At 41.0% G+C, this 19,399-nt stretch overlaps 2 protein-coding genes across 11 annotated transcripts in view; one reads left to right on the top strand and one right to left on the bottom strand.

Moving 5' to 3' along the window:
• aga (aspartylglucosaminidase) overlaps window positions 1-19,399 on the bottom strand; it is a 172,708-nt gene that overhangs the window by 32,490 nt on the left and 120,819 nt on the right. For 3 of the 9 annotated variants that reach the window (XM_087131730.1, XM_087131736.1, XM_022255241.2), the window contains one exon: window positions 14,231-15,972. The exons of 5 other annotated variants lie outside the window; for them this stretch is intronic. In XM_087131730.1, coding sequence (XP_086987856.1) covers window positions 15,869-15,972 — 104 coding nt within the window. In that variant the 3' untranslated portion in view covers window positions 14,231-15,868. One more of the 9 variants, XM_087131734.1, reaches the window with a different exon arrangement.
• On the top strand, window positions 1,684-9,555 carry LOC147795515 (uncharacterized). 2 transcript variants are annotated; one of them, XM_087131738.1, is made up of 3 exons: window positions 1,684-3,603; window positions 3,794-7,143; window positions 7,306-9,555. In XM_087131738.1, the coding sequence occupies exon 2, from the start codon at window positions 5,942-5,944 to the stop codon at window positions 7,112-7,114; it is 1,173 nt and encodes a 390-aa protein (XP_086987864.1). In that variant the 5' UTR covers window positions 1,684-3,603; window positions 3,794-5,941; the 3' UTR covers window positions 7,115-7,143; window positions 7,306-9,555. The 2 variants fall into 2 exon arrangements, with proteins under 2 accessions (XP_086987864.1, XP_086987865.1); XM_087131739.1 differs by lacking the exon at window positions 1,684-3,603 and having other exon boundaries at window positions 3,696-7,143.

Here is a 19,399-nt window from a genome sequence, read left to right as displayed (position 1 = left end):
GTTTTTGAAAGGTTCTGAACAATTCTATCAGACATGTTTATCAGCTGGATAGTAATTTGCTTCTAACGCGTACAATGTAATTGAAATGTGTTTCAAACGTAATTTCAAACTACACGTTGTACTTGTTCTTTAATAACTTTTTCCTTGCTATGTGTATTTTCTCGTGGAGCCGTATACCTCCATGGTCTTACCGTCGACATTATTTCACTAAAAACGTATTCTGTTAAGTAATTTACCTGTTACATGTTTAAGTACATGTTCAAAAAGTAACTCAAACAATTGGCTGCTATTCAGTTCTGTGAATGTTATCCAAAATTAATTTTCAATTTTTGTCATATCAGAGATGGTACTCTTTCGGGTTCCAGCTGTACAAAACTGGCCATTTCATTATCATTAAAAATACTTGAAAGTGAAATGCTTTGTCGAAACAGGCACACTGATCTTGTGCACAGCATTGCTTTCTTATATCATGGTTTGCGCAGTCACACAAAACTGCATGCACACGTAGTTCTCACACGAAACTATCTGTACGGTGAAAAGCCTGACCAATCAATAATTTGCCCGTTCGGTGTTATCTGGCTAAACCTTTGAACGAACACCCCAAACTTTAACACGGCATGCAACCAAGGAAAATAATACTACATGTATCACTTTTATGGCATTCCACTGTTTGAAACAAATAAAAAGAACTATATCAAAGTAACTTAAAGAGAAGAAGAAAATGTAAGCATTTCAATGTAATATTGGTAAATCATAAGAATCAATGTTGATATCAATATGAAACGGTGGTACGCACAAAAATAAAATTTTCATGCAGAAAATGGAAACAAGTAAAATCAGAAATTACCAGCATTCAAACAAGTAGTGACAAACGTGAAGTGTGAAACTAATCCTACAAATTTGCACACAAAACAGAATAAAGAGTAACAGGGTTCAAATGGAACAGATGCAAAATGCCTAACATAAATTATAATCTTGAATCAAAACGTAAACTAATATTTCGTCAAAATGTAAATATGAAAATACAATTATCTATACATCAACGATAAAAGCCAATGTACTTGTACAAAAATGGAATTATAAAAAGTAAACATGTTGTGAAAGGCAATAACACTGGAAAATAGAAGTGTCGAATATAAGTGAAATACACGTGTAAGAAAAGTAGGGTGTTTTATTACAAGTTGATGTACAAGCGTTTTTATAATGGTCTCTTAATTTTTATGTGTTTCATTCTAATGTTTGGAATTCTAATGTCACGAAAACAGATAATCTTGTTTTATTGCAATTTTAAATGCATTTGTTAATTGCCAATTTCATAGATTCGTACACATTTGTCATTAAGTCGGGATAAGAATAAGAATTAACTAAACGCAAAATAATTGATAAAATATAAAAAGTAAACCTAAAAGTTAAAAATATATGTTTCAAAATAAGTGGTAAAATATAAAACGTAAATCTTTAAAAGTTAAAACAAAATTATGTTTTAAACAAAAGAAACCAAAATGTCACGAGTAAGTGATGTCAGAGTTGGTTGAACGTTTAAGTGTAAACGAGCACATCACAATGATAAACCTGTATGAAAGACATGTACTTAAGCAAATAATCTTAAAACCGTGAGTGCTAATGGTCATCGACTTTGTAAATCTTGATTATGCCAAGAAAAAACCTATGACAAAATGTTGCAATGTGTGTACAATTCGTTCTCCATTCTCTTGTCTTTGCATTTTTCTCTTTCTGTCCTTGTGATCGGGAGCGTATCGCATCCCGTGCCAAACGATGAATGTACAGGACAATGTGAAGACATTTTCCGGTTTAATTCAAATTAACATTTGAAACAAATCTTTCCCCCTTATCCTGTCGATTCTTGACAGTCTGTTCGTTTATTCACGCAGACATTTGCAAAGTTAGCACATCGTGAGTGACACACATTGTGAATAATATAATGATAAAACTATAATATAGTGATAAAACTATGCACAATTCAAGCATTCTAATTTGACACAAGTAACAGCTAATTTGCTTCACAGCGCGTTGTCCCACAACGCAAAAGTCACGTCAAGTTGTATGGGAAATGTTAAAAAGTTGGAAAAAGAAAAATAAGATAACACAAGTGAGACTTCCTCACCCGGAATTGTTCGTCAAGTGTGCACTTGAAACAAATTAGCTGTTACTTGTGTCAAATTAGAATGCTTGAATTGTGCATAGTTTTATCACTAAACTGAAACAAATGTGAACTTAATACTAGAAAATGAAAATAGGATTTTGGCATTACACCACATCTATAAGCTGGCAATGAAAAAACGCGTACCATGAACACAAATATTCATTACGCACTTGAGAAACCGTAACCAAACAAGAAAACGCATGACAAATACTTGTACACGTACGGGTGGCATGCACTTTCCAAGCTTTAAACCGGGACATGGGTGCAACTCAAGTGTTGTTCATCGCGCAACGCATTACAATAGACATTATCGATCCCACATTCCCGAATACATGGTGCCAGTTCGCATGCAAGGGGTCTAAGTATTTACAGACTGACAAGTATGAAACATGCGCCGGTGTAGTTTAATTTTTAGTGTAAAACAAAACATTTCTTAACGTCACCCTAAATCTTCAATGTCAAATCCGTTACATATTGAGATAATTACACGCCGTGCAGTCAAGCTCAATATGCATGTATATGTAGGTTTTATCATTTCCCCTATGGTTTTCTTATTGTTACTACCCCCTCGATCCATTCGAAGTCATGCGTTAATTGTATGATAGTAGTTCTCAACCAATCAGGATAGAGTATGAAAGCCGTCTTGGAAGTTATCAGCATTGTCTGTCAGGCATGTTTTGACACGTTCAGGCTAAATCCGTAAACATGACGTCATGCGGTTTCTGGTGGCATGTTAGCTCTGTGCCAATCATAATTTCGATGACTGATATATTTAACCAATCAGAAGCACGGATTATATCATCACGATAAATCGCGACGTCTGCAATAGAATTATATAAGTCTGTAAAGTGTGCACGAGGCAGCAATTACCTGCCAACCGTTGGACTTGTCACGGCGCAGAGTGATCTATCTTGTATTCAAGTATACACGTATTATATTCACGCTCATACCTGTTTTGCAGATAACTGCACTTGTAGCAAGTTCAAAGTGACATTCTGCAAGGGGAACAAGCTGCAATTCGCAACTAACATAAACACCACTAAAGAAAAAGGCACGTGTGAGATAACGGAAATTATAAATCATGCAATGGAATTGCGCTGTATTTACTATACTAGTGTGACATATGAAATGAAATAGCTAATGCAAATTAGATCACAACGTAGATCACAACGTCCGTAATAAAATTATACAAAGTTGGGCGCCACGGACAAATCTTCATTTTGCTTTCAACCACGGACGTCGTAACATCTCTTACAAAAGCTCTCACTCAAACCTATGTATATTTCTCAGCATATAGGCCTACGGTTTGTAATTTTTCTCATCACTTTTACAGGTACTACTTGGGGCAATAACCGACTTTGCAAAACGAGCAGAGGACTCGCAGTCAACTGACGTAAGGATTCACTTTTCAGACATCAGAAATTATTCTATAGGAAAAGGTATGCGTCGATATTCTGAAATTCTGGCGATGAACCGTAGAGCGTAACAGAAAGTCCCCCCTTTGTATGAAACGTTCAGGTCTTGACACGTACGAGAATTAGTAATGTGCAATTATGTTTTGTGGTTTGTGTTTTGAGCATTAACCTTGACTTAACCTTAATTACATTTATACGTCTTTATACTCCACAGATGTTTACTTGCGACGTTTGCAATAAGGTGTTCCACTCTCGTAGTAATTTTAATCGCCACGCTGTCCGGCATAGTGATGCCAACCAATACCAATGCGATATATGCTGCAAGGTATTTGCCAGACGTGACAATTACATTCGTCACCTCAAAAATCAGCACGGTGGGGGACTGATTATGCAGAGAGGCTTCGGGGAAGTGGATGAGGCACCGACGCAGGAACCAGCACCAAAATGTCAGAAAATCTCGGGCGACGTTCGTGACCTGTTCCACGTGACAATGGTCAGAGAAGTGGATATGAAGAAATTCAAGACAAAGGGGCAAGAGTACACCGTCAGATTTAACGACAACCTCGACATTTACAGCTATTCTACCGTTGTGGAAACCTTAAATCAAGTACTCCAGAGTCTCATCGACACGTTGACAGAGGGAGCAGAGATTTGATACGCATGGTGGTCACATGTCCAGAGCTGGACTATCCCATCACGTTACCCTTCTTGCCCAAGTCTCGATTAACGGCCGAACGATTCCTAGCTAGGGTGGAGACAGTGTTACAATCTTACGAAGAATTCACCATACATGGCACTCTCGAGATTCAAATTACCCACGTAGAAATGCCAAAGGGTGGTAAACGTCGCCGCAAAATGTACGTAAACCTAGACCGATATTTGAAAGAAAAACAATGTCTCATTCAGATCGTGAATAAAGAGGAATTGTGCTGTGCTAGAGCCATCGTTACGGCCAAAGCTCGACTCGACAAACACGAAAAGTGGGATGCCAACCGCAAGGGATACAAGCTGCAGAAGATACTCGCTGAGGAACTGCATTGCAATGCGGGGGTACCGTTGACGAAATGCGGGCTCGAGGAAATTAAACAATTTCAACGCCTTGTCAGCAGTTATCAGATCATAGTGGCGTCCAAAGAATACGCAAATGCTGTCGTCTACAAAGGTCCCTCTGCCAATCAACAGATTTACCTCTATCATCATGATGGACACTATGACGTCATCACCAGCATGCCTGCATTCCTCAATAGAAGTTACTTCTGCGTGAGATGTCTGAAAGGTCACGACCATGCCGAAGACCATACATGTCAAGGTTCATGTAAGCTTTGTTTCCAGCCCACCTGTTAAGAAGGCGAGTTAGTATATTGCCGAGACTGCAATAGATACTTCAGAAGTGACTTGTGCTACGACAATCACCTGAAACGGAACACTCGCGGTGTGTCAGTGTGCAAGTCTCACTTCAGGTGCCAAGACTGCGGACAGTTTGTCAGCCAAAGATATCACAAAGGCAAAGACCACCGGTGTGGAGAACGTTACTGCAACGTATGCCGAGAATATGTTCTTCCCGGACATCTGTGTTATATGCAGCCGGTCGACAAAACTCAAGACAAACCCGACAATAATTGCAGTCTAATTGCTGAAGAAATGGAGGAGGCACATGCCATGAAAGACGATGCCGAAGATTGTGAAGATGACGTCAAAAGTTACATCTTCTTTGATTTCGAATGCGTGCAAGAATCGGGTGTCCACGATCCAAATCTCTGCATCGCACAAAAAGTATGCTCCAAATGCTTGAGCGAGGAACAATTGGCATCGTGCACACGGTGTGAGCAGCGCGAGCGACTTCTCGCTGGGCCCACCACGAGGCAGGAATTTTTGCCATTGGCTCTTTAGCGAAGAGAACGCTGGTTCCATTGTCCTCTGTCACAATTTCAAAGGATACGACTCATATTTTATTCTGCGGTATTTATACGACAATGCCGTCCTACCTTAGGTTATCTTGAATGGAGCCAAGGTAATGAGCATAACGGTACCCGCCACCGATATAAAGTTCATCGACTCCTTCAACTTCCTCTCCATGACCCTCTCCAAACTTCCGGGTGCTTTCGGTTTGAAGGAACTGGCCAAGGGATACTTCCCTCATTTCTTCAACACCTTGGCCATTTAGCATGCTGTACTCTCTCACCTCCCCGAGATGCATTACTACAATCCCGATTCCATGAAGCCCACAGACAGACAGGCCTTCGTTCAGTGGTACTAGGAACATCGGAATGACCACTTTGACTTCCAGAAAGAAATCGTCAAATACTGTCGTTCTGACGTGGACATACTCCGTCGGTGTTGTCTCAGCTTTAGATCCCTTTTCATGAACATGACTACTGAAGATTCAGCCCCCGGTATAGACCCGTTTCGCCATTGCATTACAATCGCTTCCGCTTGCAACTTGGTATATCGCACTAAGTATTTGGCTCCGGACACCGTCGCTATCATCCATCCTCAGGGATATCCTTCCAACGATCGCCAGTCGGTCAAGGCTCTCAAGTGGCTCGAATGGGTGGCCCATCAGACTGGTCACCTCGTCCAACATGCCGCCAACGGCGGTGAGAAACACATTGGTCCCTACAAGGCCAATGGCTACTACGAGTCAAATGGAGTGAAAACCGCGCTCGAATTTCACGGTTGTCTTCATCACGGTCATACTTGCCTTGCTCGGGACACTAAGCATCCTCTCAACGGCCTCACGATGGAAGAGCTTTACCAGACGACCACCGACAAACGTCAATACGTTATGGGATGTGGGTACAACCTCATCAAAAAATGGGAATGCGAGTTTGATACAGAACTTTCGCAGAACACAGACATGAACACATTTGTGTCCTCGCTAGAGATTCAGACACCTCTCATTCCACGTGATGCTTTCTGCGGAGGTCGCACTAATGCCACTCGACTGCATTACGAAGCAGGGCCCAATGAGAAGATCAAGTACGTTGACTTTACCTCCTTGTACCCCTACGTCAATAAATATGGAAAATATCCAATCGGCCATCCCACTGTTATCACCGAAAATTTCGGTGATGTCAGCGAGTACGAGGGGCTGATTAAATGCAAGGTTCTTCCACCGAGAGGCTTGTATCACCCCGTCATTCCGTACAAAGCATCGGGTCGTTTGATGTTCCCTCTGTGCGCCAAGTGCGCTGAAACCCTTCAACAGCCACCATGTCAGCACAGCGACGACGACCGTTCCCTCATCGGTACGTGGGTCACTCTGGAGTTGCAGAAGGCGCTGGTTAAAGGCTACACGCTGGTGAAAATCTACGAGGTCTGGCGTTTTTATGAAGTCGCTCATTACGATCCAGACACCAAAGAGGGTGGGCTCTTTGCAGACTACGTGAATGCTTTCCTCAAGATGAAACAGGGGGCGAGTGACTGGCCTGTCTGGTGTCAGACGGACGAGCAGAAACACCAATACATCGAGCGGTATTTTGACAAGGAGGGATCCGGCTCGAGTGGGGCAACATTAAGAAGAACGCGGGATTGAGGGCCATAACAAAGCTGATGCTTTAACAGGTAGCTGAACTTTCAAGAACATTCAAGTTTAAACTGTTCGATTTTTTTTCTTCTGAGTTATGCATTGACTGTGACTCCCAAATCCAAACATTAGTGAATTAACTCCTGCTTTTCTCAAAGTTATGCTTAACAAGTTCTAACGAATATATTTCTCCTCTTCAGTTTCTGGGGGAAGTTTGGACAACGACCCAAAATGGCGAAGACTTCGTACTTGAAGGACCCAACCGAATACCTCGTCAAGGAGGTATCAGAACAGCCCTCTTGTAGGATTGATAAAGCTGCTTAACAGTGTGTCTGACTAAACCTATTAGCTCCATGTTGAGTTTATTTGCCCTGCCAATAATAGAATCAGACCTTATCGTTTACTTGCTCTGGTTCATTTTTTAATGCTTTTAATACAAATGATAATGTGGTTCCTGCATCGTAATTGTCCTCCCTATCTAACGTTCCCTTTGTAATATTTTGTGTTTTGATCCCCCTCCTCTTCCTTTTGACCGCTCTTCCTCCTGACCCCCTACCCCTTACCCCCTCCCCTTTTTGACCCTCCTTAGCCCTATATGTTTTGTTTCCTCTTCCCTTTCTGTATTTTCGCCCTTTTGTCCAAGTACATTGTTAATGTTTGTAAACAAATCTTTATTTCCGTTGATTCAATTTTTTGTCATTTTAATTTTAACCCTTTTAGAATGTATTATTGATCATAATGTCCCTGTTTACTCCAAAGCTTTGTAGAAATTTAAGGCTTTTAGCTTTTTAATACCCTTTTCTTTTGTAATTGTACATATTATTGTATATTTATTTGTTTTAATGTACATGTAAATTGTATTCACAATTCTGCCCCTGGCGGCGAGGAATACAGTTAAAATAAATAAACCATTCATAATAATAATAATAATGATGACGCGTGATGACATCGAAGTTCAAAGCGCTAACTTCGTCAACGAGGAGATGGTCGAGGTGCAGTGGCAACACACGGAGGACTTTGTGGAGCCGTCAGGAAGGACCCACGTAATACTAGCCGCATACACGACTTGTCAAGCTCGTCTGAAGTTGTACGATCTGTTAGACGAACTTGATCACAGGGTTCTCTATTTGGACCCGATAGCGTGATTTACGTCAGTCGAAAGGGTGAATGGGAGCCGGAGATTGGCGAGAGAGTTGACCAATGAGTTGGAGGCTGATAATCATATCGTTACGTTCGTGTCAGGAAGTCCCAAGAATTACGGTTACAAATTAGCCAAACCAGACAAGAGTGGCAACTTGTCTCACTGTAAAGTCAGAGGTATTACTTTGAGCTATAGGAATCATTTCCTCGTTAATTTTGACGTCATGTCTCAAATGGTACGCAAAGAAGGTCCAAGTAAAGTGCAAGTAAAAGATCCCTACAAAATAACGAGGAACAAGAAAACTGTGCATATTGAGACCAACGAGGAAAAGAAATTTTATCAGGTGGTTTACACCAAGCGTGTGCTGATAGATAATTACGACACCGTGCCTTACGGCTTTTAATTTCCACTCTTGACCTAGTATACAGTGGGGCTCTCGATCAAAACAGTTTGTTTACAAGTGTATGTACATGTGTGGACAATATTGTACATGTACCTAACAGGCTGTTGCTTTGTTGTGCCACTTAACGTTAACATGAAGCAGTGTAATTAATTCTTTTACCAATGCTCGTCAACAACCTCAAACTGATTTTATTTTATATATCACAAAGTTGTGTCCATTTTTTGCCCGTATGATTAATAATTCGTGTTATTACAGCATATAATTTTAAAGTGAACTATGCTAGAATAACGGAACAACAACTCCACAATGGAAACTGCGATGTCAAACGTTTGTACCCTATGTAATAAACGAAGAAACGAATTTAACAGTGATTGTCGTGTAAACAAATACCTTTTTTTTGTTTTAATTTTTTTTCCCTTCTTATTTTTACATGCCTGGGAATTTAAAAATTCGCTGGGGATTACCAACAAATGTTTTACAAATGCAATGATTGGCTAAATATGAAAAAGTTCTACCCACTTATATGTTTATTTATTAACGAATTGACTATTAATCCCAAAAAGGTGAGAGCAATGTTTGAGTAGTTTTACCGTGTCCACATGATTGGATCTGGCCAATCGTGTTCCAAATTTTGTATCTAAAGCGGTGAAAAATTTGCCGATCAAGTACAAGAGACCACATGTGTATTATAAAAAGCGGTAATTGATTTGATACCTTTCTTATTCAACCATTGCTACACAATCTGTTATTTTAAAAGAAGAGCTTGTTTGTAATTTGGCCGCTCTCTTTTGATAATGATTTAATAAGTGTCGTTGTGTACATGTAATGTGATTTGTTTGTGATTCAGCGTCAACTAGTACATTTTGCTTTATCACTATTTATTACTGGAATAGTTAGTGAACCTTTATCATCTTCATTTGTATCTTTGAGTTTGATGTATTGTAATAAAGTATGTATTAGAACTTCTTTGTGCCAAACGCATCTTTCTTCTGGCTTGTTTTCAAACTCAGTCTGTCAGGTTAGCAATATTGAAAATAAAAAAATTATGTTTAACAAAATGTACGAATTTTTAATCCAACATACTTGTAGCTAAAAATATGTATGGGACTGCAGACTAGATGGAAACAAAGCATGCCCTCATCTGAACCTTACAGGGAGGGATATTCACGCAGTCCAAACGCAACTCACCTCAAAAACGACTTGCAAGATTGCGTAACTGTTCGCTGGCTTTGGGGTTGGAATCGATAGGTTCAAACACTGCCGTCGTGTCCTTTACCTCGGCGTCTTTATCCAATGGACTGGGAATATAACTGCATTATATTGTTAATCGAACATGGTTGCACGATGGGTGGGAATTACGCTTCACTGTCTTGCATGTATCTACTGTACTCTGACCCGCATAAATAGGGTATAAAGCGTTGCTTCTTACAAAGAACCAATTGTTTTGGCCCAACTTTAGAGAAACAACCTGTGGTAATTGGGAAAGTGTTGCACGTGGATAAGACAAGTCTATATTAATGAGCCCAATTAGCGGTTTCTCCATGAGTAAAGCAAAGTTATATATAACTTATAAAAAATACATCTTGATAGTAAAGCAAAGGTTAGTGATCCTGCACAGAACCCAACACATTGTTCGAGGCGGCACGACGACTTTCGAACCCGTTAGTTACACGGGACAGGATTTATATTTGTTTTATGAATGGAGTAAGTTGGCTCTAAAACGTCTTCGAGACGGGGTCAAAAGCTCTTGAGTTCCACGCTTAAACCATAACACAATCCTATCGTGGGAATCTATTACTTTTACTTGACTACATGCACGCACATGAACATCGATAAAACATGTACATGTTAATCCACCAAAATAGTTCGGTCCCGTAATATCATTCTTCGTACTAGCTTCCTGATCTTTATTATGCACTACCTACTTGCATAAGTTTAAAACACCCAACTTGAAACGTCCGAGCTAATAAACGCCTTTGTTTCAAAGACTTCCTAGTTCGATAATGAATGGCATGAACCTACTTTTATTTCTTGGCCTTAATCACAGTAGACACACACGTCCGGCCTGCCCAAAGTACATTATTTTGTTCACAACTTAACAGGGTTAGCACAAGAAATGCATCCAACCGCAGGGAGGTTCAAGAACGATGCTTTTAATTTGTGAAATGTACTAACTTTTCCTGCGAATGCAAAACGCTTGAAAACGCCGCGTATGTCGGACCTTCCCGTTGGACATGTTCGGACATGTCCAGTTGTTTACGTCTATCGATGACTCGGCACTATGACGTCACTGCAATCGCCCCCCCCCCCAGCAAACAATAAGGCTGCTGTACACAACGCCCAATTTGGGCTGACGTACCATATAATTTATCGTAGGTACAAGTAGCAGGTTCCTGCGTTCACAGACCCTCTGGGTTTGTTGAGTGCATACATATGCATGCGTATACATGTACCGTATAAATGCGTTTCTAACCTACATACCCAGCCGGCCCACGTAAGTATAATCTGTGTTTAAAAAAGGGCCATCAATTAAGATCACTGTTTTAAGAGATATGTTATTTACTGTACTCTACATGCAGTTTTGTATTTATTTCAAGACTTACCCGAGATTACCTCGCTCTCTCGAGCAGATTATATCGATCACAAAGACCAACAAACAAAATGGTACGTTCCTGTATTTATTAATATTGTGACCTTCCCCTCACACATTACCTACACCCCGTGAACAATGGAATATTCCAGATCATCGTTTTATGCTAATGAGGGTCACGTGGTACAAAATCCAGCATTCTGATTGGTCGACAGCCCGTCAGAGAGGAGGCAAAATAGACGGGGTTAGACGGGCTGCACTACTGGGGTCTGTCTGCCTCTCGGGTGGCAGGTCGTTCTGCTGGCTTCCATCCACTTCCACTTGTCTTAGGGGGTCCTCCTTGCGTTCTCCATCTCCCAGGATCTCTTAAGGGACATGGCCTGCGTCTTGCTGGGGCGGAGGGGTTGGTGCGCTGGACAGTAGAAACTCATCATGGGAAGAGGAGGTTGGCGTTAACCTAGATGAGTTCGTCCAGCCTAACACTAGGAAAACTAGGGGGAATGATAAAAAAAATTCTACAAATTCGTCATAAGTCTTAAAGCATTCCAGGACTCATCTTTTGTTTCCACTATAAAAGACAGGAACAATCTACCCACTGTCTTTGTAAATAGTTCTTCACTGGATTTATTCAAATCCAAGCTAAAGCAGCACCGCTAAATGATTTGGTCTTGTCATTCCACACGCAGTGCGCTTCTCAGATGTCAGCGTGGATGTGTCTCGGAGGACATTTTGCTGACCATTCAGATTCAGGAGCGGGTCGGGTTGTTTTGAGTCGGAGAAATCCACAAGGTTGACCTCCTCTAACCATTTATCCATGCTTGCTGAAGAAAGGAAGGTTTTTTTGGGGGGGGCTGTCCACAGTAGGCGGGGAAGCCAGTGGGCTGATCTGCGGTGTCTGAAGTGTGTTGAGAACTTGGTACACCCACTACAGCTCTTCAAGATCTCAGGTCATGGTTGCTCTTCTTTCTTGGTTCGTCTCTCTGGCTGGTGAGGGGTGTAGCTCCAAACAGTCTTCTTGTCTGGTGGAAGCCTCGGGTCCAGTATCACCCGTCTTTCCAAATTTATCTTTCCAGTTTGGTTTCTGGGGTGGCGACTTAGAGCGGCCATCGGTGCCCTTTCACTCTGTGCCTTAGGCCTGGATCTGTCGGTTGCGTGGCTTCCCCTATGGTGATGCCCCTCAGCCTTGCCAGGTTTCGCCCTTGATGATATGTGGTGCGTCGCCTCCAGCTTCCTTGATTGCGTATCAAATTCTGCCGTTGTGATTGTGTCTATCGGGCCTCGATAGAATCTCTGAAGATGCTCCTGTAGGTCGCGAAAGTATTTAAACCACCCTCGGCAATGCCGTCATGTACTTCCAACTATCGCTCTGTGCATCCTACTTGTCCGAAAAACTGGGGCAAAATGATTATTTGAAGTCCCGCTATCAGATAAAGGACGCTAACTATGCTAATTTCCCTCCTTACGTCATATGCCCCTGGGAATTAGTTGAGCGCGGCCACCTCTTAACGCCCCCAGTTACGTGCTGCTGGCCAGTCAGGACTGACTGTACGTAGTTTACTTCAAATACACATAGCAATAGAAACTCATAAGTTCATGGAAGTCATGGAAGCGAGCTAACACGCAATTAAAAGTGTCCATATCTCTTTGGAACCTTCCTCGTGCGCTGACTTCTCAGGTCAGCGTCGGTCCTCTGGCTGTTTTGAGTAACTCGTTCTCTTACTTGGGGATTTCTATGGGTTATTTTCATTTCTGTGGACACCTCCAGCTCCTCTGAATTCGTCACATTTGATCACTCTCCCCTTCATTTTGCTCGTCTGGTTCACGCTCGTCTTCTCGACTTTCTCTTGGATGCAGCTAAACTGGTGGATTTTCTCCACGGTAGGGTTTCAGACGGTTGCTATGCACTATATTTGATTTGGACTTACTGGAAATCTGTATACAGTACATGATATCACTCAGATGTTTTGTGACGAGATACGGGCCCTTCCATGGCCGCTGCAACTTCAAACTTAATCCCTTCTCCCTCTTTGGACTGCAGCTCCTCGAATGAATCCTTCTCCCTCGACTTCGTGGTCGTAATTCTTCTTCAGCCGATTACTAGCTATTTTCAGACGGTCACGGGCAAATCTGTGTACTTGCTCTAGTCTTTCCTGCAAGTCGCGGGCATAATTTTGAGTCGGAAAACAACTCTCACCTGCAGCAGGTTGCTCTGTTCACAAATCGACGGGTAGTTGGATGTCTCTGACCAACATCATTTCACTTGGAGTACAATCTGTAGTCTCAAGTACGGATGTGCGGTACGCTATAGCATAAGGCAAATGACGGTCCAAATCTCGCTGACTTTCGGTTACATACATTGACAACATCGCTTGAAGGATTCTCTGTTAAATCGCTCAATCTTGCCATCGGGTTGTGGATAGAGGGCGGTAGTTCTCCTTCTGTCTATCCCCTAACTTCCGGAAACTTTTCTTGGAACACACAAGACTCAAAAATTCGGCCTTGATCAGAGTGAAGTTGTAGGGGCACACCAAATCTGCAGAAAAATTTAAATCAATTTTTGTGGCAATCGTGATTGCCTCTTGATCAGGTATCGCATATGCCTCAGTCCACTTAGTGAAGAAGTCGCCAACAACGAGTATATATTTATTGCCATGTCGGTCGTTAGTAAAGGACCTTGCAATTCTCTCTAGATAGCAATTTCTTTCAAGTTCACTGTAATTATACATCAGCGGCCACGAGTTAGATTTCACCATATAATACCACTGTCTTTGTTTTCTGTGGTATCGTTCTCAACGAAGGAGGCTGGGGACAAAGCGAGGAACGGGGAATTCAAATTGTTCTAATTATGAGGGGTCGAAGGGTAGGGGTGGGGAGACTGAGGCAGTCCTGGCTCACCAGAAAGGTTTCACCATCAGAAGAAGTAGTCAACTAATAAAATTCGCAGGCGTAAGTAAGTAACATACCATGAGAAGGATTGCTCGAGGAAACAGCTTTTGTATTCAGAGCACAACTCAAAATTATCCCATTTATTTCTGATATTACTTGGGTGTCTCTATCACATTTATGTCCAAAACATTATTTAAATTTAGTTAATCTCTTTTGTTGGTCCCTGGAGTACATAGGTTACTATGTACGTTCTAAAATGCTAGTCTGCTATCACGGCTTCAAAAATAAAAAGTGCAGAATGTGTTTCTATGCGAAGAGTAACTTCTACAATAAGACATTTGACTAATTTGCTTACGTGCGGGAAGCACAGAGGTGATCAAGCAACAATTACTTGACACAGAAACAGGCAAAACACCCAGATCTGTCATGGATGTACCCAACTAGCATTTTAGAACGTACATAGGTTACTATGTACGTTCTAAAATGCTAGTCTGCTATCACGGCTTCAAAAATAAAAAGTGCAGAATGTGTTTCTATGCGAAGAGTAACTTCTACAATAAGACATTTGACTAATTTGTGGAATTATTTTGAAGGCAGAGTGATTTTTGTCACACTACATTACTATAATTTTGATAACGTTCAAGTCAATTGTCTAAAATAATCTTGAACTTAATTTTGTTGTGGATATCTACTAAATACAACCAGAGCTTACGTGCGGGAAGCACAGAGGTGATCAAGCAACAATTGCTTGACACAGAAACAGGCAAAACACCCAGATCTGTCATGGATGTACCCAATGCCAAACTATTAATCAATCAACTATTCCAAAGAAGGGTTTGCACCGGGGAGATTAATTACTTTTGGATTTTGCCCTGCCCGACGTGTATTTAGAACTATGTGCTCAATGTATGCCTCCGAAGGCTTGTGGAAAAAAAAAAAAAACAAGCGTACATGGATGGGACTCGAATCCACGACCTCTTGCTTACTAGTGCAGATGTCTTATCCACTCGACCACCGAGCTTGCTGGTGTCGGCTTCACAAACCTTCGGGGGATACACTGAAAAATCCAAAATTAATTTACATCTTCCCGGTGCATACCAATCTTTGAAATAGTTGTTTGCGGTACCCACTGCTACATCCAATGCTAACCAACAAGCTTGGTGGTCAAGTGGTTAAGATGTGTGCATTAGTAAGCAGGAGGTTTAAGGTTCGAGTCCCACCCGAGTACACTTGTGGTTTTTTCACAAGCCTTAGGGGGCAGGCACTGAGTATATAGCATTAAATACACATCAGGCAGGGCAAAATCCAAAATTAATTTACTATTAATCAAAAAAGCATTGGCAAAAGAGTCACATAATCCATGTTGTTGTGTAAAAAAAGGACAATAAAGTGATCATTAAAATAAGTATCACTCATACATGAGCAAACAGAGAAGTTCCATAATTTCCGATACTTCATCAAAACTAGAAGTTTATCAAGCCAATGATCAGTGGACATGGTGATGAGCTGTGTACAGAGAAAGTACTTAAACAATTTGACAGGCTCATTTCATTTACAGTATCAGTTGGAATGCAACAGGTGAGGCAATATCACAAATCCGGGACAGAAATAGGAACTGGTGGAAACACAGATCATGACTGCAACAAAATCAATAGTAAACATACATGAAAAAGGACTACTTCCTTTTATCTGAAAAAACAACTTGTACATGTTAAATCAAATGAGATAAACTTTTATTTTCAATTACTTAGTCTTTTGCATACAGGGGATTGCTTCAATCTTGGGGGATTTCAGTCCAGTGAAGTACGCTGAATAATGAAAAGTATCAAAGCCATAGCATGCTGCACCTGAAAAAAGAAACAGACATTTGGAAAAACTGTAAAATAAATTTTATTGGCAACGTGAAGAAAAAAAATTGTCTTACATGAGGAACGATGGCCTACATGTCACAAATTGGGTCAATGTCTCAGGGGAAGTGACAAACAAGTTAAGTCAAATACTTTTCAACTGCCTGTTCAAATGTGGAAGAAATGAATTAGAGTGAACAAAGCTCAAGGACACAAGATAACAGATTTCTCTGCACTCTGATTGTAAACACAATTGTGTATTACAGTGCAATATACCTAGTTATGTTGCGAAGACTATATCACCGACATGTACCTTTTATGGTCTGCTGTTCCCGCTATTCAGTATTTTAGGATTTGCCAGTACAGGCCTCTCTTAATATTTATTTTACGGTTGTGCTAAAAAGTATTCATATCCTTTGGAAAATAATATACTTTTCTAAATTCTTCAATTGTAAAGCTACCATGTTGGTACCTTCCACAACGTGTTTTGTCTGTTTGTTGCAATACACAAACCCACATGCGTGTTGGCTAAACTTCATTTGCATAAAAATAAATACGGCTCAGGTTTCTTTTTTGCTCCTGTTCAAATTATTCATACCCCAGGTTTACATAGTCTATTGTCTTTGCTTAATAGGCAACAGCATTGCCTTTGTATGACTGCTTTTGTATGACTGCCTCAAGATGACTCCTATAAGTGTCCACAAGCTTTCTGAATGTCTCATGTGGGATGTTGGTCCACTCTTCCTTGGCAAAAGCCTCCAGCTGGGTCCTGTTGGATGGTCTTCTGGCCATCACTCCCGTGTACGGCTCCCTCTACAGATTCTCTATTGGATTTAGGTCAGGAATTTGACTTGGCCATTTCAGTGTTCAGTTTCTCAATGGATAAAGAATGGCACAAAGGAACAAGTCCATTCCAGAGATGGTGGTCGCTATGCAAAATCTACTCAAGTTGCAATCTGCTGTATAACATGCAGATCGCAGCAACTAATAAAAGGATCCCAATACGATGCTTTTGCGTCTATCTGTGCACTTCTGCATTTGGAAATGAGGCCGTTTGATTTCGACACGGATTTGCACAGATGGCACTTATGTGAAATCCCTTTATTTCATGTGTAGATTACCAGCGATCTTGCGCATGGAGACCAAAACCAAACCAAGTATCAACTTGGCACAAAGTCTAGTGGCCAGATAGATTGGCCAAAGATCGGCTCTTAATCTTAGGCAAAAATCTTGCTTTGTGCTATTTTTTGTTGTCTCCAAAATCATGAAAACAGAAAATTCATGTTATACCCAGACAGAGTAGCTTTTGCAACTTAAATCACAGAAATTGTAAAATTTTGGGCTAGTTTCAATCGTTTTGAAGAACACTGGCCAAAGAAAGGATTTGCCTTCCCCCTCCTGTTCAATGCGTAGACAACATGTTCTGGCAATCAAGGCTGAATGGTATTAACTGTAAACTTCATGATCGTTTTAGTAATCACTAAACATAAATGATCTGTAGATGAAACCAACAATGTAAAAGCTACAATGCTACAATGTAAATGCAAGCAGAACTGAATCTGCTTACCCTGAAGAAGGTACTCAGTTACCAAAAGCTCGGCCATCACATATTTCAGAAAACTGATTTGATATCATATTCTTGTTGATATTCTGATCACTGTGCTACGCAGCCCTTCCATATTTCTCGAATTTGAAAGCTATGGTGGTTATCTCTAGTAGCCTAGATGCAACTAAATATTGAAGAAGATTTCTTACTGGTGAAGGTACTTTAGTAATACAGTAGTAATTGCAATCAATTTTCTCACATCATGGTAAATAAATGGCCAAAATGACGATGAAACATTGACACTGTTCTCTCTTCTCCTTTGTGTCTAAATTCATTATGTAAACCAGAAAAGATTCACGATGTTACGACAAAGGGCACCACTAGCTGCAGTCAAGGATTAAGCTTAGGATCTGTCATACAAAACACTATTATGAAGTGAAAGGTGTTTAGACTGCCTAAAAAGGATTTAACCTGAAGGGGGTGGTTTTATTTCGGATATATCTGTGCTGTTTGGGTTGTAAACATGTACATTTTCTAGATTTGTTTGCATCAGCGTCTGATGTTGCCAAAGGCAGGAACGCTGAGATAGTGGAGCATATTTCTGCTTGCATCTGAATTGGGCCAAGATCTACAACATCCTCAAGACATCTTCGTCTACAAACGTACTGGTGAAGGAGTGGAGAGAGACTGAATATCTCCCATTTAACGTAGAGGGTTTGAGGATACACCATGTGGAAAATATCTTTTTTGAGTATGTGTGGTTCTGAAAATAACCGGTTACTTAACATTTCGGAGCTCACTGTCCGAAACGTCGAAAAACCGGTTCTTTTCAGAACTACACATACTCAAAAGAGATATTTTCCATTTCATCCGCAAACACTCCACCTTATCGTATTCCACCATGCAACATTCATGAACTACTTATCTCCCATTTGAAAAGAGTTCCGTATATGGACAACATTTGATGCCCCTTTGCACAAACCTATGAGACTTGTCTGAACAAAAAAAAACTGTTTTCAAAGTAAATGGCTTGCATAGGCTATCACCTGTTCTTTTACTGCCTTTAATTTAATACAATGCAGCATTAAGGTCTGATTGATCCCGAGAATAGTTACTCACTGGACTGAACCATCCATGTTTGTGTACGGTTCTGAAAGCAGTGACCTTGGATGATGGAAACTTGCAGATCAGAGTTGAAGAGATAAAGTAGGAAATCCCTAATAACAATTACAGACCACAGAATTTGGATTGACAGCTTTCTGTGAACATCAATTGAAGTAGTGCTGTAGGCAACTGTCATAAGTTTTCATGGTTCAGATTCCCCAGCTTCTGGTTGCCAGGGCTGCAGCATCCTCTGAAAGGCCTGCTGCTCTGAAGGACAGCCTGAAAGCACCAAGGCAGTGAGGTGAAAACTTTCCGAACTCAGATGCAGCACTTTTAATGTTGGTTGAAAGAGTCCAAATTGCAAGTAGGTCACTGTGTGGATTTCCAAAAAAATCTGTTGGACTGTTGGGAGATGAAGTGTCTATTCTGTGGGAACTGTACAGCCATGAGATGGGATCTGCAATTAAGTTGGTCTTTTCTGACAAGTGAAAGGCTTGAAAGGATAAATATCTGATGAGGAATGCACCAACTGAGGAGTTTCCATGTTAGCACGTACAGGGAAGGTGAATGAGTCCCCCCGATGGCTTAGGTAGTACACTACTTTCAAATTGTCAGTTTTCATCTGGATGAAGTTGTTTGATATCCTGCTGGGAGCGTGCTGGAGGGCCTTAAGAACTGCAGGAAACTTCAATTGGGAGATGTAAAGGTGTTGTTCTGATGGAGATTAAGATCCCGAGAGAGACAGGTCGTCCAAGTGTGCCCCCCAACTCGACTCCC

The sequence above is a fragment of the Acanthaster planci genome, unplaced genomic scaffold, assembly GCF_054643075.1.
Source record: "Acanthaster planci isolate LZ-2023a unplaced genomic scaffold, COTS_SCS Contig10, whole genome shotgun sequence".
NCBI classification, from domain to species: Eukaryota; Metazoa; Echinodermata; class Asteroidea; order Valvatida; family Acanthasteridae; genus Acanthaster; species Acanthaster planci.
This window is presented reverse-complemented; position numbering and strand designations above follow the sequence as displayed.

Coding starts and splice junctions, on each gene's coding strand:
- LOC147795515 (XM_087131738.1), top strand. CDS start 5,942: ATGAACATGACTACTGAAGATTCAGCCCCCGGTATAGACCCGTTTCGC.